The sequence below is a fragment of the Ornithodoros turicata genome, chromosome 7 (assembly GCF_037126465.1).
Source record: "Ornithodoros turicata isolate Travis chromosome 7, ASM3712646v1, whole genome shotgun sequence".
NCBI lineage: Eukaryota > Metazoa > Arthropoda > Arachnida > Ixodida > Argasidae > Ornithodoros > Ornithodoros turicata.
Genome location: NC_088207.1, coordinates 22,619,083 through 22,642,501, shown reverse-complemented (window position 1 = coordinate 22,642,501; position 23,419 = coordinate 22,619,083). Strand labels below are relative to the sequence as shown.

General features: G+C 45.0%; 1 protein-coding gene across 4 annotated transcripts in view; it reads right to left on the bottom strand.

Annotated features, from left to right (window-relative positions):
* The window catches only part of LOC135400339 (PR domain zinc finger protein 1-like), a 79,536-nt gene that overhangs the window by 4,622 nt on the left and 51,495 nt on the right, over positions 1 to 23,419 (bottom strand). Inside the window, exons 1-3 of one of the 4 annotated variants that reach the window (XM_064632170.1) lie at positions 15,339 to 15,519; positions 4,377 to 4,550; positions 389 to 761 (exon numbers count right to left, since the gene is read on the bottom strand). In XM_064632170.1, coding sequence (XP_064488240.1) covers positions 389 to 761; positions 4,377 to 4,550; positions 15,339 to 15,341 — 550 coding nt within the window. In that variant the 5' untranslated portion in view covers positions 15,342 to 15,519. Of the gene's footprint in view, positions 1 to 388; positions 762 to 4,018; positions 4,110 to 4,376; positions 4,551 to 5,618; positions 5,810 to 15,338; positions 15,520 to 23,419 lie in introns of those variants that run through there. The other 3 variants (XM_064632169.1, XM_064632171.1, XM_064632172.1) reach the window with 3 other exon arrangements.

Sequence of the window (23,419 nt, the reverse complement as noted above, 5' to 3'; positions counted from 1 at the left end):
AACTTGTTTATGCGAAACCCCAGATTTTCCTTGTAAAGAAACGTTATCTGCCGTGAGCAAATTTCATACGAATCGACATGGAAGTAAGTATCCTTCTAAAAGGACGGAACACCAGAAACCCCATGCTTGAAATAGAAGGGGGTGCGAGGCCACCACCGCCTGAGTTCAGGACGGGCAGCCCCACGGGCCTTTACCCCACGTGACGTCCCAGCTGCTATTTACCAACGAACTTGATTTGATTTGATTTGCGATTTTCTGGCGCAAAGATATCATTTACCAACGAACTGACCACACAACAGGACACCAGTCAAGGCTGTTCCATTGGTGCCAACCTTATCCAATAAAATAAACGCCTTAGTCTAATCTAACGAATAAGAGAATCACTTACGTATCCTCTGGAGCATAAGCTCCCCTGTGACGGGGTAGCTGAGCCGTTCTGCAAACTCCCGGCAGTACCAGACGAGAAGCTCCTGGTTAGGATAGATGGGCTTGATGGTGTAGAAGTAGATGGCTTCTTTCACTTGACAGGCCACCAGGTTTTGCGTTTCACTCGAGTAGGCCGGGTTCACGTAGCGCATCCAGTTGGCCTTGCTCACGTCGCACCCGTCAACATAGTGGAAGGAGTCGGGCCCGTCGTACACGCGCCAGAAGTACTTGCGGTTCGCGTCCGCAGGCACTTCATCCTTCTGGTACACCACGCCCACCAGGGGACCGAACCGCGTGCCGCGGGGGATGTAGTCCGTGCTCCAGACGCCAAGCACCTATATGAGACAGAAAGAAAGACAAGTGTCTTGAGAAGCTGTTGGCCATGAGCTGCGTACATACATCTACAGATGGAGAGAGAACAGGAGGGAGGCGGAGGAGACACGGGGGGGTTAGCATGCGTCCTGGGCTGTCTTCAGGGAGAATAGCGCAAACATCCGCTCGGAAAATCTGCCGGAAAACCCGCGGGGCAACTTCAGACTGCGCAGCAGGATTCGAATCCCATCACCTGCTAGTCTATACAGCACGACTTTGGTAACCACCAAAGAGCATACACTTTTTTGTCCACTCGAACATGTCGCTAGTCTGGGTATTAGTGCATTCTTTTGTTATGCAGACTTTAATGTACTTTATGATGATTGCGTTATGGGTGCCTTCGCATTTCCATTCCTCTCCAGACAACCTTATGTAGGGTCCGGAATTCAAATAAAATTGGCCGCGTATTTGGGAATTCTGCCAAAGGCGTATAAATGCGATTGCGCTTTATATGGTACTCTTACAAAACCAAACCTGATCTTTGTGCGTTCCTGCCAGCGCGCAGTGTGACGAGCTAGCTCACCATAGTTTCGGCGCCCATTGTACATTCCTCCTTCTCTCTTCACAACTGTTATGGACGGAGCTACACGGCTGTCGACGTTCTGTCGTTTTGAATGTAGGTGGACGTTTGCTTGATTATGTGATTTGATTTGACTTGACCTTACTCGCGCAAGGATAACACATAACAGAGATCATGCCGCGCCGAACAATTTTGATGAGTTCCGCTACAGGTCCAATTCAGTCATATATTTGTTACTATCAAGAGACGGTATATATTCTCATCGTGCTGCAGAGCCCACATAATTGCGACACTGGGCTACGGCCCACCCAGCATAATGCCAGCCGTATGATGCACAACGTGTAAGCAGGTCGCAGCAAAGTGTTGTGTGGTGTGGCGTGTAACGTACACAGAAGAGGATTGGTGGTTTAGTAAGATATATCATTTGGTACGACCGTACCCATCATGTCTCGTTACGGAAAGCAGTGGAGTTTTGACGTACAACCATGCGAGGGAGGTGGACTTTTGCGAACACAAAGTAAACGTAGTAGACCATCAACTCCCGGCTTAACACAAGGACAAACAAAACGATGCATGAAGGCCTAATGGCGAATTAGGGTGGTCATTTCGTGGCTACCTTTTTGCCAGATCCCGCATGCTCTCGCCAGTCTTGCTAGATCTCGCATGTTCGCGAGGCGCTTTCTGAGCGCCAGGAATTTGCCAGCTAGCACTTTTTGCCCGGCCTCAATACGCAACAGCGGGTTGCCCAACTATATCCGGTGTCGTCACATCCGGACAGCGAGGGCCCGGATTGACCCGCACGTCGAAGTTCACGTGGGCTAGCGGACGACGAAGCCCGAAGACGAGCGACCGCGATACCCCTAGCGTGATCGAAGCGGCTAAAACTGCTAGATTCCTGACACGCATGTTCGGGTAGCAACGGTAGCGTGATCCAGCGTGGGCGACGACCTAGCAACTTCCGAGGGGTGTGCTTTGAAACAAAGTGATCGAAATCCCCGTTGCAAAATAAACTACTGTAGACAAATGTTACCCCACTATAAAATGCGCAGTCGCGCGCGTGAAACTGCTAACGGAGAACTTAGACAAACCTAGACACCAAAATGCACACACCAAACTTGGACTAACCTTATTAATAAACTAACCAACGTGCTGCTCCTTCGTGTCCGCTCTACTAAGCCCAACTGCTAAATTGTGGCTTTCGTTCGCTAAAACGACTTGGACAGACATCGAAAACCCGAATATTCGAGTAGTTATATAGTTATTTGTTTTTAGACACGGCATATCATCTTACGAAGCAATCGGGTATTTTCCTTGATTTTCCTTGTTTCGAGAACGTACGTGTAGATTTCGAGATTGGGGATTTCGCAACCGGGAATATCGAGGTCTTCCCTTTTCAAGCGCTGGGCTGTGTTGCCATGAAATGACCACCTGTTCAGCAAGCACTTGCCTACGTATATAAATGCCTCTGCAGTAAACAGCGCTATAACTCGAAACGCAGTCTGTTACATTCGGCGCCGTAACGTTCTTGTTTTTCTAGTCTTCAGTCGCGTAATATGCCGCAAGAGGTATACATACGTTGTGTACGCTCCGAAACCTTGGCGTAGGCGCTCTGCCCTTGAAGTGATAAAAGTGTCAGTGACTCCTCGCTATCGCGAATGTGTGTCACTCGAGGGACCTATCAGACTCGATTACCAACCGTGAAGCCTGTCCCTGGAATGCAGTCATTCTTTTACACGCATCTATCGACAACACCCGCTGAACACAAGGCTGAGAGACGCGAAAATGATCCATTACGCTTTCACTGGGTTGTGTGCCTGGCAAGGCAAAGCTGGTACTAGGGCTAACGCTACTAGATACTACTATAGGGCGCATAATCGTTCAGCGAAGCGAATTGTTTTACGTATAGCTGAACCGAGCACATGTGTGCGGAGCATGTATAACATGTTTGCATGGTATGCACATATGAATCTTCGTGTAAAGCAGCATCGACCTTGTTTTGTACCTTCTCTTGTGACGATTTCGGGCTTATGGGTGCAGCATCAGAACTATAATTATTCGAATATATATTCGGTTTGAAAGAGACATTCATTCGGTTCGAAACTGGTGGTCCGTGCTCTTAACCACCCTTGAGTGGTGGTCGTTCGTGTTATTACCACTTGTGGTCGTTCTTTGCAGCAGTTATTCTATTATACGTAGAAGTATAGCCGACTCCACACTTGTGGAACCACGATCTCCATACTATTTTAAACCCAGATCTAATCGAATTCATCAAACTTCGAACATAGAATTCCACATTAGTTTCCACACAGTCAACTATGAATTAAAGTGCGGGTACTCGAAAAGGGAGAAGTTAAAATCGTTCCTCAAAGTGTCACTGCAAGTCTCCCAAAGCTAGAAAGCTAATTTAACACTGCCCTTACGTCTCCCCGAACTGCTGCAAGCTCAACGCAAACACGATGACGAAAAGTAGAACATGAAGAAAAAAAAAAAAAAAACGAGGAACTCGATAGCACACGTATTGAACACGAACCTAATGAGTGATACCTAATGCAATGCCTCCATTGCGCAACTGACTTTAAAGCTTACAAGTGCCGATGACGCTGCGTCCTTCTCCTTTCGCACCCAAATATCCAACACCTTCACGATATCGAAGATTTCTATTGCCCTCAAACGCGGTAGCAGTCCATCACGCATAAATACCTTGCGCATCAAATGGGGATGTGTTCCATGTTCTCCACTGTTGCACACACTGAACAAGTTGTAATGTCAGCCACCCCAATTCTGTACTGAAACTGTCAGCCATACGTGAGATTCAGGCGAAACTGATGCAAACGTCAGTCATGAGGTCACCTTGTCACCTACTGCCACCTTGAATCTTTAGACCTTGAACACCTGTTATACTTTTGTACGGCCTTATCGCTTTCGATTGCTGCCGCATCTAATCTCGCCAATATAAGCTACGTTGTATCTTGAACGCGTCTTCTCGGTCAAAAGTGGCTTCGCATCGCTGTCGCAATGCAGTATGGGCGGCCTAAGTAGTATACATGAATATGCTTACATCAGTGAGCGTCTGTGAGGGTTTGAGCAGGAGGTTCCGAGGCAGAGACGCCTCCGCCCGGTTGGTTTGTTCCTCCTCACAAGGCTGGTCGCGCACCTGGTATACGGCCAGCTGCTCAAAGTCGGCCTCGCGCACTTCGCCCAAATCCACGGCTCCATCTTCCATCATATGCACCTGCAGAAGAAGAAAGAAGAAGAAAAAAAAATCAATGAGTCGTGAAGCACAACGGACTTCGCGAAAACACTCGCTCATGTCACGTCAAAGAGACCAGAGAAGGGTCTGGTCAAACAGACTGGATATGTACAAAATATGGTAGAAAAATTGTGTAATGTACGATACTAAATACTCAAGGCAGAATGTAGTTCAGGGACAGTGTATAAATACGAAATGAAAGGAAGGTGCTCTGAGCTAGAGTAAGGTACTAAATACCTTAAAAAGGCATTTAAGGTACGTTAAGATCTTTGAGTATTGGTCGTCAATTATTTAAAAAATTTAGCGTGTACTTCATGATTCGTAGTTTTGGAAATGAACACGATTTTAAAACAGACAAACGAGAAAATACCTAAAAGCTATCTAAAATAGAGTACGTTGTCTAATAGAGTAAACGTAGATATTAAGACAGGAGGTCCGCCTCAGCCACGCAAACTCACGCAAACCAAATTCCGAACCAAGTGCAAGCAAGATGGTGAGTTGTTAATAAAAAAGAAAGAAAGCTCATTTTTAGACTATTTACGAGTAAAATATAACACGAATTAACGTGGCCTTTTGACGTGAGTAACGAGGAGACAAGAATATAAACTGAGGAACAAACTGGTCTAAAGCCACAACTCCCTGATCTAAACACAACCAAAACTAGTTATACTCGGCGATGTTGGCATCCCAATAGCCCTCTTGTTTCCCAGATAACTCGCGGCACAATAAAATCATTTCACCAGTTCACAAACAGTTAATTGTAACATATGTCCGTACACATCATAATGTAAAGATAAAGCGTCAATAATGGTCAGAGGACCTTGAAACAAACAAAGAAAAACAAAGTCGTGTCATATTCAATAAATTGATTAAAGTTTGTTAAATTAAAGATTGGTAACGTAAACGGAAACTATGAACCGACTCATCACAAATCTGTGGTACACTGAAGTCTCCTATTTGTTCCTTTATGCCCATAAAGAGGAAATAAAAAAAGAAAGCTAAATACGTTTCCCTTACTCGCGTGAAGCAAACAGACAAACAAGCACTCACATCATCAGTCTGTGAGCCACTCTCCGGTCTATGAGCCACAAACTCCATCCCGTCTGCGGCCGAAAGGCCTAGCGGATAGTCCGTGTGTTGTTCGTCGCGCATTCTTTGCCCATCGACGCACATTAGGCGCGATTTGACTGGAAGCAGGGCGCACTTTCACTGTCATAGCACGAGTGGTCACCAATGGGGGCGCTATCGTCGCTACGATGGTGGCCGTTACGCGCTCCTTATCGGAGCAATGGCTTCGTCCTTGCACTGAGAGGGAATGCCTCTCCTCTTTCAGTAGGTTGCATCCATGGTTGCACTTGGCACTACTGCCCTCCAAAATGAAACGCTTCTCTGCGCTGCGCCGTACTGGCAACAATGGGCTTACTCGCGAGCGCTATGTTGCAGCGACCCTGCGTTCGTACTGTCCGAACCTACGGTCGCGTCCGTTAATCCGTGTGCACTCGCAGGGTCCCCATGGTACCATTCCGCTCCGCACATAACACATGGATCATGAGAGAAACTGATGTTCTGAGGCTGGAACAACATAGAAGGGACAGATACAAACAAAGCCTCAAATTGCCTAAGAAATCAACGATGAAAGATGAAAGTCACTGAAAAGGTTAGCCAGCTGTAGGGATCGAACCCACATCTTCTGGATTACCGGATCATGAGCATGGAGCATGAGCAACAAGGATCATGACATGAGCCGTGCTTATCTATTGAATTTCATACGTGCTTGCATCAATTATGGACACGTGAACATCAGCTCGCGCTGCTGCTATGATGGAGGTTGTGGGGTAAGCTGGCACAGTGTTCAGAAAGCTTCGAACGTGGTTAGGGCATCTCTTCACGAAGTTAGTCTAATCGAAGTTATGCAGAAGTCAGTTTAAAATTTGTACATAACCTGTCGTTGAAGGCACAATATGCTCCATTGAATAGACGAACATGCGCAGAAACAAACAAAAACTCAGGAGGTATCTTGGCTTACAGTGGCTTGGAGTTGCTGCGCTTTCTTTCAGGGGGACATATGCTTATTCAAATTAATAGAGATGTCAGTTAAACACAAGGTCGACTTCCTATTCAGTTTGGGGAAAAAAGATAAGAAAAGAGAAATTGGAGAGAGAGAGAGAAAGCAACAAAGAAAGAAATGAAGAGAAAGAATTCACTGGCGCTTCGCCACTGATTCAGACCAATTCGTCACTAATGTCATCCTGTTAATTCAGATGCATCCACACCTTCTACGTTATAACTGGCCCCCTTTCCGTTATCTTAACCACCGTTATAGTAACCTTTATATCCGTTATAGTAACCCCCAACAGGTGCATCCCACCCACAACGCGAAAGGAGATGCTGTGCAAGTGCACTTCATTTACTGTGAACACCTCATTGCCCGTGTAGTTGTAATCATAAACACGTACTGTCTCAAAAGAAGCCATGGACAAATAACTATATAGAAGAAGCTTGCGCCGACAGGCCATCAAGCTGATTATGAGAAAATGTTTCTTTAACTATATGCCAAAGATACACCCCTCTTGTTGATGACGTTGATTTTCGTATCAGCTGTAACGATCGATTAGGAATAATTACGTACATAAAATATACCAGCACTAACTGTGCCCTCTAGTCAAGTTCAATTTTTTCGCTCGTACGCAATACCGACAGATCCGCGTGTCACATTTTTCTTCATGTGACCGAAGAAAATGTGACCAGGGCAGAGCCCTGGACCGGCAATCCAGAAGGTGTGGGTCAGAGTCCTACAGCTGGCTAACCTTTTCAGTGACTTCCATCTTCCATCATTTTTCTTACTGTACAGATGATCTAAGGCACATAAGGAAGGAACGTGGAATTTATGGTGCAAAGATTGCTGTTTTTACTCAACATTATTCGAAACGAATCCTCCAGGGAAGAACATGAGGAGCGAATGATGTTTAATATCTAATCTACAGTACAATTCAGCCACTATTGGTTCACAATTCAAGGCCTCGAGCAGACGTTATCGAAGATAAATGGAGGGTCAACGGCAGCATGAAAGATATTAGAGGACGATGTTCATAAACAGTACACCGTAAGCGGACGAAGAGCTTCTGACACCGGTCCAAGAACACTCTCGCGGGGTAGCACGACGCGTTTCAAGTACGCACGCGAGTGCAATGGCTGGATGTCGGACGGAACATTTGCGGAAGCAAAATAAATGTAGCTACAATCCATTTACACGTTCAGGAAATCAGGTATTAGTGAGGCACAGCCCTACGACCAAATTTAAAATCACGCGAGCACGAAAAAAAATGACGGTAGGTACTTTTTGTGTTAAGTTATAAATAATAATATCGTTCGTGCGATTCCACACGAACAGTTTCAATGAAATTTGCCTTCATGATATTGTCTAATTAATGGGTTCGCCATAACGCGTTCGCCTATATGTAATGCCTACTCTTGCTCCCATTATCTGCGTAGAGTGTACTGTGAAAATATTACCGTGGTTTGCATAAAACCCCTTTCTGCTGTACGACACTAGATGATTTCTTACATTCTAGCCCACACAGGTGTCTTTTCACACACGCACAAAAAAATGTATTCAAGTTAGGTACTTTCACAGAAAGCGCAGACGCAATGTTTTGTGAGCTGGCAACCTATGCTGAAAACACCTGGTTTTAAAACATATTGAAAAAAGTTCGCATTTCAAATTGTCAACTTACATCCCCATTTTTTTCTTTATCGCATCTCCATTACCATCAACTTGTCAAGTGCCATTTCAACCTGTAAACTACGCTTCATTCTTTGTATAGGTTGTATCAAATAAATTTTACTTTAGCGAGCGGATCCCATCACCTTCGTGGCGTCGAAATGTAATTCGAAATTAACGTGGCACGAGCTTCGTAAATAATGACATTCGAGATCCGAACGACAGTAAACGATAATGCCATCTTCCGTTCCAGTGTGGCGCATGTAAAACATGTAGCGAGGTATGACGTCAATAAAAGAACACCGTGAAAACCACGGATACATGAGCCTAAAATTTGACTGCCACATCTGAGGGAGGTTACACGTATCAATCTCTCTTCGACATAAAGAAGCTCAATTTCGTACTCGCCCTCCACATTCGTTTACTATGTATGCGCACCTCGCCGAATCAAAGCCCCCTCCCCCCATCCACGCACACACACACACACCGGTTCAATTGAAACCACCACCGGTTTATAGTAAGGGAGACAGTGGGGTTCTGTTGACAAAGAACGATACCCCCGCCTTCAGCACTAAAAAAATAAAAAATAAAACCTACAGAAAAGGCGACGACACGGCCTCAAAGTCGCCGCTGGAAAGCAATCTCACCAAAGTCCCCCCCTCTTTCTATATGTACTATATTGCATAAAAAGTGTTCCCTGCACTTGACTCCTCTTTATTGGAATTAAAGTGGATGGCTCTGATATGGGAGCCAGCCCAAAGCACGTGGTTTTGTAAAGAAAGTGACGTCATCGTTACGGGGGATACAAAGCTCCAGCTGGAATGAGTGCGTTGCATCGCACTATGGAAGCTAAAAATATTGGAACATTGCTGTAAGATCGAAAAAAAAAGGGAGGGGGGGGGGGAGGAGGGGCATGGATAGAAAGCAATGGAAGTTAGGTGGTCGTGCTGTATAGGCGGGTGTCACCTCAAACTCCTCTACAATTAATGACGCTGATTAAATTCTCAACACGTTATCTTCACTGGATGCGACTATACGTAACGGTCGCCCTCTCGACGGCCGAAGCACCTTCGAATTAAAGATAACTTAGTTGGGCAAAATTATTTTACAGACTGATCACTCCTTCACTGGTCTTCATGATCGTAGTTGTCTCCCGACGTACGGCCGCGAACTATGCATTTAAAGTGGAATACCGTTAATCAGTCGTACACAACAGATGTGATGTGATCAATCTATGCTCAGGGCAACAACTACTACATGAATGACGATGGCATGAGGTGGTGCTCAGGGTAGTCTTTTAGCTTGTCAGTCAATATACGCGTATAGATGTATTCCGAATGTGTGTGAATAATGAATTAAGCTCATCGATCACTTATGACTCTTCTAAGAGCCACAGGCCCACTGGACTGCCTTTGTCCTGCTACCTTCGCGCGCGTGCCATGCTAACTCATGAAGTCCTATTAACGCCCACGCAGTGGGATAAGGTCCCGCAGCCTAACTGCAGAACTGCCCTATAACATATCAGTTAACATTTAACTGTTGTATTCCTGCATGTTAGATTAACTTTAAACACATTCTTTCTATCTAAAAAATACGAGCAAATTTCTAGCGATTTTGGGAGTCTTCAAAGCATTGATTGGAAGCACAAATAGTCCCGACCCAGAGAACTCGGGGTGTCGGCAGTGTGTGACGAACGTGGCAATCTTGATGTGCTGAAGCCAGTGCTGTCTGATAAGATGATAACACAGAGGAGTCAATGCCTGTGTGAGATGGCTGTTTTGACGTCGCTTATCTGGCGTGAAGTCCCAGTTCATTCTCAGGTTCAAGGAGAGGACGTCTGGGGGACGCACGCTCGCAGTCTCTACGAGGTGTCCGCTACATATAGGTACACATAGCGGTTACGTAAAGATAAAAGACGCCAGTGGATCTAAACAGAGGAAAGCCAATGGAACATACTTAAAAATAACAGCACGTAATATCTATATATGCAGGGTGTTTGCCATAAGGTGTCCTGAAATTATATTTAAAGCGAGCGATAAAAGAAAAGCAAGTGGTACTTTTCTGCTACTTGAGTAAGAAACAGGTACTGCTTCACCAGTAGCACCTGTTCCTTAGTCAAGTAGCTGAAAAGTAGCGCTCGTTTCTCTTTTATCGCTCGCTTTAAATAAAATTTCAGGGCACGTTAAAGCAAACACCCTGAATATGTGTGTGTGGGTCAGCGTTTTGCAGTGATGTTTTCTTCTGTTGTTGATTTTTTCTTCGTTGAATATCCTGATTTTGAAATATAGTACTTAAAAAAAAATACATATTATATATATATATATATATATATATATATATTCGGTAAACGTTTTATACAACATCTACTTAGTCATCACTTCTGAACAAGGATCGTATATTTACACACTTGTAATGGAGAAGTGACGTTTCTAAATTGCGCTTTTGCGTGCAAATATTGAAGCTTCTCGTTAATAGTGAGTTTTAGTATATCGTACGCTGTCGCCTTCGCGTACGTAAGGAATACCGTAGTGGTTCTGCGCAATGCGCAAAGTTCTGTTTTTCTTGCGCGTGGGCAGAACCGACAACGCTATCCCTTACGTACGCAACGGCGATGGCGTACGATATACTAAAACTCACTAATATTAACGGAGTTATTCCGCCAGAAAAATCATACTGCAGCGCCACCACGTAGCGTAGCTAGAAAAACACACACTTCGGGAGGACTTCGTTTTCCCTCGCCTAAATGCACTACAAAAAGTACAACTGCGGGTGGGGTAGAGGGGGTTTGATCGCCCCCGATCTGGCTACGCCACTGTGCCGCCTCATCGATATCAGTCTGGACGACGGTGAGTTCTGAGCGTTTTGAGTGTTATGCGGCGAAGGACAGCTTTCAGGGTGCAAGCCTACCCAGCACAGTGTACTGAAAGTCGAGTGCAATAGGGGTGGACGGTATGTGTCCTATCAATGTTCTTTAGTTTCACGAGCCTGTTCAGGGCCACCCACCTACCCGTCCACCCCTATTGCGCTCGACTTTCAGTACATTGTGTTGCTTGGGAACTCTTCACGAATTAACAAACAGCCAACTCTTAACGAACACCACAACATGCTGGTATCGTTTGATTATGTTGTCTCGCACTGTATCGTCCTCGAGGTTTATCAACCACGTGCTTGAGACAGAACTCGTGCAAAACCGAAAGTTCTAGCTAATCACGGCGAGCGATTTGCATCCCTCCCCTGGTTACCAGCGTGACGTCATAGCTACGGGGCGACACATCCGGCGCTGAGTGAAGGAAAACGCGCGGGGCACTAGCAGAGAGAAAGTTGTTCAGCAGGCGATAAGCATCCGGGGAGGACAAAAATATCGCCTTGACGGCCGCATGATAAGGGCGGTGTGAACGAACGCTAATCGGGGCTCTGGGACACAAGGCCACACCGTGGTTCAGGGACTCCAGGCCACGGGGCCTCCTGCTGCTTATCACACCCGTCGACACTCGACGAGAGGGTGTGATCATTACTCGGCTATTTTTACGATACATTGTGGAGCCAATTGAAAACATATGAAAGCGTTTTGTGCCTACACATACATACGGCGTGTACCAACTAACATGCACCAATTTGCAAAGGTTTTAGGATGGCGGCTGAAGCTTGCGTGAGCTCTCCGCGTTTCCACTTTCGCTATGTACCCACATTTTCAGTACAGCTCAGCCTGCACTTACGCAAACCATTGTGGTATCAGCTGTCGTGTAAAACAAAAACTACGCAATACCCACTTCCAAGGGCAAGCCAAGTGCAGCAAAAATAATTCGTCCAGTCGAACGCCATTGGTGTCGTGTCTTTCTTTGCGAGTAACAAAAGGGATGTCTCGAGCTGTCTCGCGTGCCACGAGAACGGAACGAAAGCGACCCTGTGTACGCACGCTAAATTTGTGAAATAGCGCACGTACGCTGGGCGCAAAATTGCGCGTCGCGCTGGACGCATGCGCAGCGTCGGCAACACTATTAATATCCGTACGTACCGCTCTTTGTGTATGCTGGATACTAAATATTCCCAGTATTTTTTCCCCCAAATTTCAAACGGAGATATGGGGTCTGCCAAATGAATTCCCAGCAGTTGTTGATGACGCGTGAACATGGAAGCGTATACTAATTAACGCATTCACTTCCGACAGGACAGAACAGAAGAAACCGCGAAGTGAAGAAAGTGAAAGCCGAACGGGAAACGGCAGCTAAATTATGGGGAGAATATTCTGGCAAAGTTCCCGGGCACCCGGAGGCGAATATTCGGATCAAGGTGAGCCGAGATGGGCACAGCGGCTTGGTGCAAGGTCATGCGAGTGGGAAAGAGGGAGAGGGAAGAGGGAGAGGGAAAAAGAAGAGTGCGGTAACCGTTACATCAGCCGGCTTTCCACCATCGACAAACCTGCTAGCGGGGTGAGTTAGGTCCAGAGCCAATCTTCCCTCTCCCGGCATAGTTTTTATTTCTACGTTTGTATTTGTTCTTTCCAATCGTCCGTGCGGCTGATACTTTGAAATTTTGTGGAGCGTTCTGGCGGTACGGTACGGTGAAGGGTCAAAACAAAATTAATCTCATTAGCATATTAATTATTTTAATAGGTAAGATAAAATCTAATTTTGAAATTACAACACACTACAGCAAATTATACGCAAAACCTCGTAACGTGTTCGGTTGTGATCGTCATTATCGCTTTCGTTTTTCCTTTTTCTTTTCTTTGCAGCAAATCGAAATATGTGACATTTCAAATCTCAGTGAGGTTTAGTAGATAGGAAAGTGTGCCCCCGACTGTAATTCCGAAGACGTGGTAGAGATTTGCGTTACTTCTTTAAACTCTCAGACATCACTTTACTGACGTCCCGCTGGCGTTGATGATCCGCTGATTGAAATACGCACCGAGAATTCTGCGCTCTACAGCAGAGAATGAGACACTTCCAAAGCGGTTCCAATCCGCCGTACAACATATTGTCTAACAGAAACATCAGCGTCACGACATAGCAGAGAGAGAGAGAGAGAAATAAAAGAGAGAGAGGGGGGCGATCGTCCTGCGAAGAGCATCTATTGTAACTGTGATGCAAATAGCACAACAGGATATTAAAAAAGTATGGCATCTAAGCTGCTTGGGGGTTCTAGGAAATTTCGGGGTGTCACTGCGTATGCCTAGAGCCAATCTAAAAGAAACACAAACGTGCAGAGAATGAAATTCAGCAACATTTTTTTTTAATCAAAACATTTTTTTTTAGATTACATGAATTTCGTAGTCAAAATCAGAGGTGGGGAAATTACTTTTATTTTGTAATGCATTACCATTACTCATTACTTGTATGAAAAACTAATGCGTTACATTACTCATTACTTTTTGGATATTAGTAATGCATTAGCAATGCCATTATTTTAACGAAGTAATGGCATTACTCTGGCATTACATTTACGTTTTAGGACATAAGCCTCAAAGGTGCTATGCATAAGTTTTTTCCTGGCTTTTTTTCCTGTAGGCAATAGCCACCCGAGTGTCCCCAAATCGGTGCCACTAGATCCCCGCAGAAGCGAGTCTGATAGGCAAAAACTATACATAAGATTTAGTGTAGATGATTCCTTTTCTAGCATTATGAAGCCGGCGGATGAAGCTCAGCCTACAGTTCTGCCCTGGCAGAAAAACTACCTCTGACAGCACAAGAGAAACTAACACGGTTCCATACCAAAACAGTGAATCCCTACAGAAATTGTTACATGTTACCCTCACAGAGGTTATGTTTCTATTTCATTGATTTCCCTTTACTCCAAATGCGCACAGGAGAAATTCGGTAATATCATCATGTAGACACTTGTGACACACACCGCCCAGGCTGCGCCTTTCTCTTTCCTTGTTGACCTGTGCTCATTGTTAAAGGCGGGTTGAAGAAAATCTGGATGTTCCCAATCTTCACGTGACACAATGAACATTCGACAAAAGTAGTGAGTAATGCCACCCTGCATTACTCAGTCGAAATGTAATGGATTACCATTACTCATTACTTGCTGGCAAAATGTAATTCATTACCATTACTCATTACTCAAAAGTAATGCATTACCGGTAATGCATTACTCCCCACCTCTGGTCAAAATGAACACCGTAGTCACCGCTTGATAGAGCTGCAGGCACAATGTGCTTGCGTTTTGTGCTTCTGTGGGAACCCTAATTATTCTAAGGGCACACTAAACCTCAATTTCCGTCTACCGCACGGCCTGCTCGCGTATCGGGTACGCTAAAATTGCGCCTCGTATTGTAGAACTCCCTAATGACGCAATCAACGTAGAACACTTTTACGACGGCATCTTTGCCGACCAGTGCTGACCTGGGTTGCCTTGGACAGACCGGAAGTCAGAAGGTCACCGTTAGTAAGAAATGCAGAACCTTGGTGGCTCGTGAGGAAAGTGGAACGAGCAAGGTTAGCCAGCTTATTCCAGTCGCCCGTGTTTACTATTTTCCGAAACATAACCTGTCTTGCCTACACGACATATAAATACACTACGTAAATGTGTCTTCACATATCCAACCAGAAAGACACGCGTTATGCTACTAACCAGTGAATTTTAGTGGATCGTACGTTATCGCATACGCAAGAGATAGCGTGGCTGGTTCTGAGCAAGCGCAAAACATAAAGAGCTTTGCGCATTGCGCGGAACCACCACGCTATCTTTTACGTACGCAAAGACGATAGCGTACGATGCACTAAAACTGTATCACGCTACAAACGGAAAAGCTTCATTATACTGCTTCTGACATAATCTGTACTTATCGCATCGGATAATTTAGCAATGAATCAATGAATGTAAGCTAAGATCGACCGCAAAATATGAGATACCGTTCACTGCTATTATAGCAGTAGCTGGAAACACAAGGTGTAGAGGCATGCCGACGCGGTCCCTGTATTCCAGCATTGAACGACGGCATATTTTTAGCATAAAGTTACACAGATGTTTAACTGCGCATCAGCATGACGAAAGCTTACCAAGCATTTCCGAGAAGCCACTGAACCAACAACTTATACACTTACCATCGTTATGGCGCAATCTACCTGCACAAACTGAGGGCCTGTCAAATGTCATCTAATCCAGGGAACGGCACAACACCAAAGCAACAAATTTGGTGCCAACTGCGAAGGCGGTGGGTTGACGTGTGAGGCAACGAATGAATAATGCTGGTCGCCAGCAAAAGCTCTAGCAATGGCAGGGGTCACTGTACTTTATCTCCCATTTTTCCTTTAAGTCCCGTGCTCGAAAAGAGGTCACTGCAGTAGCATAGGGTCGCCGACATCGAGTTTCCTTGTGTTCGTGGCTGCCAGGAACGTTGACCTTCCCCAATGATCTGACACATTTTGGAATGCTGGGGTTCCGGATAATGGGAAAATAAGGAAGAAAAGGAAAGCTTTCTAGTTTATCTTCGGAAGAAAAGGAATCTACTGGCCTGAAATCCTTGCGTGTGTTTTGTGTATGTTTGGGGGTCTTTCTGCCTCTTTCTTTAGGCATGCGCAGTGTTAGTTTGTCACTTTTGCTCCAGAGGCATCAAGAAGAGGTACGCGGGACGTTTATAAGCTATTCTGAACTAATGTATTGAACTAATATATTCCTTTCGAGTTCGACATGGTTATTAAGGTGCCTTTAGGTACAGCAAATGTAGCGACGGAGATTTAGCTGGAGATTACAACGGGGAAGGCAGGGTGTCAGATCATTGCTACATATTCATCATTTACGCCAAAAGAAGACAGCAGGAAAAAAAATCTATCTTTCTGCCTCAGTTCTGTGTGTGTATGTGTGTTTTTTTAATAGAAAACGCCATTTGTTTGTCAACACACTGAACATTTCAATCTCTCTGCTTTCAATAGCAACTACGCACTACGCCACTTGCAACGCGGAATAAAAACGCCAGGGGACGTTGCTGGTAGTGATCGATTTCGATACCCTAGTGATGCAAAGCAAACACAGACGGCAGCAACACATGTAAGAATAAATATCGCGTTTCGAACACAAACAATACCAACAACTGCTGCTCCTCCTGGCAAACAAACACCACTTGTGCCCATTTCTCTATCACAAATCGGAGAAAAACAGAAAAGCGACAAAAAGTGTGTCCTTCTTTTTTCCCGCTCACTGCAGCAAATATAAAGCTCTGTGACCTGAGAGAAGCAGACGACGCACACGCTTGACTTGCGCTCACTCGCCACGCGGGGGCGCAACACTTGGTCCCGCCAAGAAAGTCAAACGCAGCAGAAATGGAAGTGGCACTCTCCTTCCTTTCTGCCCTCTCTTTCCTTATCTTTTCATTCTGCCGCCGTTTTCCAGATTCCTTAAAGCGTTCGTTTTTTTTTTTCTTTCTTATCCAACATCGCTTGTATCAACAGAGTACTCGTAACTTTCTGCATGGACAGAGACTCTCTTAGGGTTTGTCGTTCTTTTTTTTTCTCTCTCTCTCTCTCTGGAAAGTCCGTTTTGTGATATCGAGTTTGGAACCTCTTGAACTCCATCAGAAGATTCACATTCAAGCCATCGAAAGGGGGTACTGAGACATATAATATATCAACATTGGAGGACAGTTTCTAAGAGCTAGGCTGTCATTGACACGTGTTGACACGGGAGGTCGGTGGGCTTTTCATTCGGTCTGTTTGCACTTGGAGTAGCATGCATCGGTGAGCCTTTTCAGTCGCCTACGTAGGGCGAGATGGCTTCGTCGCCCGTATGTTAGGCGAGAGAGCCTGGTGTGCTTTCGATGCTTTCGATACAGTCTGGGATCTCACATGAAAGAACGGTGCGAATGGAGTGCAGGACATGCTAAGGTAAATCACTTGAAACTTCTGGATCAGAGGCGCGCATGGGAATGATTTCGAATGTTACCAGTGGCTGCCCAAGTCAAACTGAGAGACAGGTGTTGTCTAGTTCTTGGTAACGTTTCCCCGGATACGTGGAGATATCACAAAACGGACGACACTAGACGAGATTTATTTATTTGCGCTACGAGTGTTGTCTGGTCGAAAGTTACCCCGGACCGCATCGGCGTCTGGTTAGGAACAGCGAAAAACGCGGGTAACGCGCAGTGTCTCGTCCTGGAAAATTTTGACATATATACAGTGAACCCCCTTTAATATGACCCCTGATAGCCTGACATAGGCGCTTTACGACCATACCTTTGGGGAACAATGCAGTAAAAACCTCTGCAAGTCCCTCCGTTAATATGACAATTCCGCATTATGACCAAAATTTTCGGGAACGACCATGGTCATAATAACGAGGGTTCACTGTAACACACTAGGAAATACTGCAATATGTCCTGTGAGCTTAATGCGTGTATAGGATTGGTACCGAACTGGTTTGGATTGTAATCCATGCTTGCGAGAAGTACTTTTCTGTACATTATTACGCGAGGCAGTTTCGATAAAAGTAAGGTTGAGAGCAAGGTACTGTAAAAGAAGGTTTTTTTACTCCATCCGGACCAGCTAAGCATAGTACAAGGGATGTCAGCAAGCAAACAAAACGTTAAAGAGGGTCAAATAAAGTACGTGCACTTACATAGAATGTTAATTAGATAGATCAATACGAAAAAATAAGATGCAAAATTAATTTGAAGTGACAAATTATCTGCCTATAGCATCACGACTTATGTCTCCATTTGTTCTTTTTCCTATCATCGCCACCGTCCGTGCATATACTAGTGGGGTGACGTTCATGGAATGTGTTCCCGTCTTGTGTATTCTTTTAGTATTCTGTTTATTTCTTCATGTGCTCTAAAGAACCCGATAAGGTCGAAATTTGAACGAGTAGCTACTTTGCTACGCACGCTTTCCTACAAGGAAAACCCTGTTTCGTAAGTACATACATCTTACAAGCAAAATGTAGAAAAGCGGAGCGTATACGTTTATAAGAGCGGCTAGAAAGCGGGCGAGCTGGTCATATCTCTGGTGATATAGCTGTGTTTGAGACTCGTGCTTGTGTGTTTGTACCCCAGCCTCAAGGTCCGCTATGGAGATCAGTGATACGTTTCATCGTTTCGCAGTATATGTACTCTGGGCTTGACCTTTTCGGTTTAAACCCGATTCCACCCGATTGTTCCCTCCCGAGTTTCGGACCGATTCGGGTTATAAACCCAATTTCTTTCCGATCACGTATTATGTTGTATCATGTATGACGTGCACGATTTAGTAGCAATCTGTGCAGACGCCCGAAGAAAACATTATCTGAGTGCAGCGATAAACTACGCCAGGCACGTTTAATTCTACATCGTGTGGTGCTTGTGACTATAAATCGCGAGGAGTGCGTGTTTCAACAATATGTGCACCTCTAACAACCTTTCGGCGCCGCTGGCTGGACAGAAAGCAAAAAAGAACCCGATAACACCCGATTGTGTTAATAGCGCCAGATTTCACTCCGAATTACAGGTTCGAAAATAGCACCCGATTTTTCCCTCCCGAATCTGGTAAAGGCATTTAACCCCAATGAGTCAGACCCTAAATCAGACTGTATACCGGGACAAAAAACGTATGTTCAACGAAACAACAGAAAAAAAGAAAAGAGGGAAAGATTTAAGAAACGCGTTACAAACGGATCATCACCACAAATAGGGCTTCCCGGAGGCCTTCCATTCCGTACGAGGTAATCGGTTTTGGGCAAGAAAATAATAAAAACGAAATAAAGATAACACGACAGAAACATACGGTGGCTCCAAATCTATGAAATAACGCGGAAAGAGTAAATGACCGCTGCCACGTTGTCACCGTGGTCATAAACAGCTTTTCGAAACGGAGTTTTTGAGCGCGACCCAGCGGGCGTGAATTATATCCGAAATGACCCCCCTCCCGCAAAATAGAGGCTTCACTCACCCCAACGACCTTTTGCGAAAGCAAGAGACAGCAGAGTTCCCGGAAGCGGCGAACAGCGCAGGAATGACCGCTACTCCATTAGAGAACGGGCACTTTTAAGAAATCCAGCCAGCCGTGGCAACATCATCGGTGAACTGTACCGAAAACACACACACACACACACAAACACTCGAACTCGCACTGATGACCATTCCAGCTTCATAGTCAGAGAGAAGGTCGCATCCACTGAGCGGAAAACCGGAGTGCCATAGCGGTCGTGTCAATAGTAAGGATCTTCAGTGACGTGTATACGCTTGGGAAGAACCGTAAAACCCGCAAAATTTGCTTAGTCACGTTCATCCTGAAGCAGCTGATCCCAACCGAGGAACTCGGTGCTGCGACCGCGTCGCCGTCATAGTCAGACTGGCAACAGACTGCTCCGCCACCCTTGCAACCCGAGTTCATCTATGGTCCTTTTGCACGCATTTGAGTCAACCAATGGTCTACAGACGCCCTCTCCATTTCGTCGTCCACCTGGAGTGTTGACCGCTTCCGCGTGGGATTCTCAGACCAGAGGCTATGCGGAAGTAAGTCCTCGGGGATAGGTTTGTTTGCTGGATCGTCGAAGGTGTTTCGAAAAAGCGAGAAAAAAAAAAAAAATCCCTGCGTTTTTTTTCATCTTCGACTGAAAGCAAGAGGGAGTAGCGGAACTTCCGCGTTCTGTTACCCAGAGAGCCCCCTTTACCTCCCCCCCCACCCCTTTTTCATGGTGTCGAACATCAAGCGTTCCGGTTGGCATCAAGGAATAACCCACGTCCTCCAGCACACAACAATACTGTCTGCCTCAAAGTGGTAAACACAAGCGTGGTCAGAACCGTGGGAAAAAGTGACCGGTAGCGGTGAGACTCCCCCCCCCCCCTCCCGCCTGCCCCTCGTATCCCTCTTCCTTTCTGAACGTCCCGCGTAGAAAAGGAAAGTATGCAGACGACATGAAGGGTCAGGTGCTCACGTAGTTCAGCTGGGAAACGGAAACGTTCATGAAGTGTACGGGAGCAAAGGGCATCGGGACGATAGGGTTGAGCCGGCTGGCGGAGTGCACCCCCCCCCCCCCCGTTAATCTTATATTTCTTTTGTCGTTGCCATGTTTGTCTCTTGTCTGTTTATATGCCTTACAGACATAGATATTACTATAATTAATAATGCTGATAATTAACGCAATACAAAAGAGATATGGATTAGACTTATCTTTTTTTTCCTTACAAGCAAACAAACAAACAAATAGGGATTAGATTAGACCGAATTGGAGACAGACATTACTATAATTAACGTCTTTCAACACAGACCGGTAGAAACGATTTTACGAGATACGACGAGATTTTAGAAACGGGTACCTTCCCTGACGCATTAAAAATAGCCAAAGTTACACTAATTTGCAAAGGAGGAGATGGAAATGACCTCAATAACTACCGCCCAATATCCGTTTTGCCACTCTTTTCAAAAGTGGTGGAGAGAATAATAAATGACAGACTCACCAGATTCGTTTTGAAACATAACATAATAACAAACGCACAATATGGATTTCAGAAAGGGAAATCCACTGAAACCGCATTAATGAGAATCAGAGACCAGATTGTGGAAAATATAGAAGATAAGCGGTATACTGTAGGCATATTCCTCGACCTAAGAAAGGCGTTTGACTCGATACAGCATGATATTTTACTGCGAAAATGTTATTCCTATGGTTTACGCGGGAAGATTCACGAATTAATAAAAAGCTATCTGTCTGAGCGCTTCCAATACGTCAAGCTTCATGGTTATGAATCTAATAAGCTTTTAATAAAGTACGGGGTACCCCAGGGATCCATTCTGGGTCCACTCTTATTCCTTCTTTACATCAATGACATCGTCTCCATTCCTAACACACCAGATATAATTTTGTATGCCGACGATACTAACATCTTTTTTTCCCACCATAGCCTGTCACACCTTGCCACGTTGATAAACAGCTATCTAGAACACCTTTCCAGATGGCTAGCAGCAAATCGATTAAGGGTAAATGTGAGCAAGACGAAATTCATAATATTTCGATCTATCAACAAGGTCTCCGACCCGACGTTCTCGCTAAGCATTAATGCGATTCCCTTAGAACAGGTTTCTGAGATAAAATTCCTCGGCGTATGGTTTCACGAGAATTTATTATGGAATACGCATGTTGATCACCTTACAAAACAACTATCCAAGGTAATCGGTGCTATCAGTCGCATTAGAAGAGCACTGCCAAGGTGGCTCATGAGCAATATTTATTACGCACTTGTCCATTCCAAACTCTCCTACTGCCTGTTAGTATGGGGCAACACATCAGCAAATAACCTAGGCAAAGTACACATTCTCCAGAGAAGAGCAATACGTTTTCTAACAAATGCCGACTTCTTTACTCCTTCTCCAGACCTTTTTTTCCGACGCTCACATTCTTACTGTTAAACAAATGTTCATTTTAAAACTCGGAATTCATATTCATAAAGAAGTTAAGGAAAATCGCATAAACCTTACAACTAAAACCACGACGTATGGGCTAAGGCACTTCAGGAATTACACAACGCCATGTGTGCGAACCAACTACGGGTATCAATCCATGGCCTATCTAGTGCCTCAATTTTTAAACAAATTTGCAAATTTTGTAAAGCCTGAGTACACACAGGCACAGTTCAGAGGACTCTTCCGCTCATATTTAGATGTCAATTATAACATTAAGCTATTTTAAAATGGTAAACCTTAGTATGGTTGCGTGTGCCTTTGGCTAAAGGACACTTTGCACAGCGCTGTATTTCTTTTTTTTTTTCTCTTTTGTGTGTACCATCTAGGTGAGAGATGAACATCCACGAACAGTGGAGTACTTGTACTGTACATGTAAAAAATGTTATCGATGTTACTACTGCATAATCACGTTGCAATAGACACTGTAATGGCGCACAGATATCCGCCGACTGTTTATGTTTGTCTGTATGCATTCCTGTTTGTCGGTCCAGGTACCTCGTCAGGCTCCGCCTTTTGTACCTGGACCTCATTTCTGTATTTTTGGAAATGAAATAAAAAATAGAAAATAGAAATAGACCAGGATTGAATTGGATTGCATTTGAATTGAAAATAATATGGAGATTGTCATGAAAGAACTGGTGTTCTAAGGCTGGGACAACATAGAAGGGACAAATACATACAAAGCCTCAATTTGCCTAAGAAATTAACGATGAAAGAAGAGAGTCACTGAAAAGGTTAGCCAGCTGTAGCAAGATGCTTTACAGAAGATGTGGGTTCGAGTTCTACAGCTGGCTAACCTTTCCAGTGACTTTCATCTTTCATGGAGATTGTGTCCACTCCAGCTCACTTGTATAGCACTGGAGACGGTGGTTAATAGTACAGAACACAAGAGGTTGGCGGGGTTAATGATGGTATGAACGAAAGCATAAGGATTGAGCAAGTGAAAAATGAATACGATCGGGGATAGAAAGACGAAGCAAAAGTCTTTTCCGTCGGGTACACACCAGCTTGCTTGCACAGTAACTTGTTGGTGATGTTAATGATTTTTTAATGGTAAAACAGTAATTTCGCTACGGAGTACGAACTAGAGTCACTAAATAAGCTACACTTCGTCACTGAGGCAAATGGGCTAGTTGGAGCCGCCATGTTGTGTCCGTTTGACCTCCAGCCCCACCTCTGCTTCGGCAGTAGGAATAGGTGAAGGTGAAGATCGGCACTGAGAGAAGACAAAACTTCGAAGAGCGCTCCATTGATGGCGCTGCATGGAGGGCAAACGGAAACAACATGGCGGCTCCAACTCGGCTCATTGCCACAGTGTCGATACTCCTGGTGACTCTAGTACGAACGAGGTCTGTGCAAGACGAGCGCGTGACAGAAACTTCTACTGTGCACCTCTGAGTGAACCCCGAAAAAGCGAGGAAACCGCACCATGCTTCCGCCCCCCCCCCCCCCCCCACCACCACCCGTCAAATGCTGCCGAAAATTGCAACCGCTTGTTATTTGTAGAACGTAGTGAATGAATTCACATCGGATTCGGACACAAGAGGCGCATCCTTCAATGCCCGGAGAGGCCTGAAGATCTTTCTGGTAGTCTTGGAGCAAGTAACAGGTGCTGGATGATTAGTCAAACTGGCACTGCCTGCCCGTCGGAATTCCCCCTCCCCCTGTCTCCTTGCTGTACCTACCAGAAAGAAGGATGCGGAGGTATACCTACGCACTGATCAAGTGCATAGGGGAATGCCTTGCATTTCAAT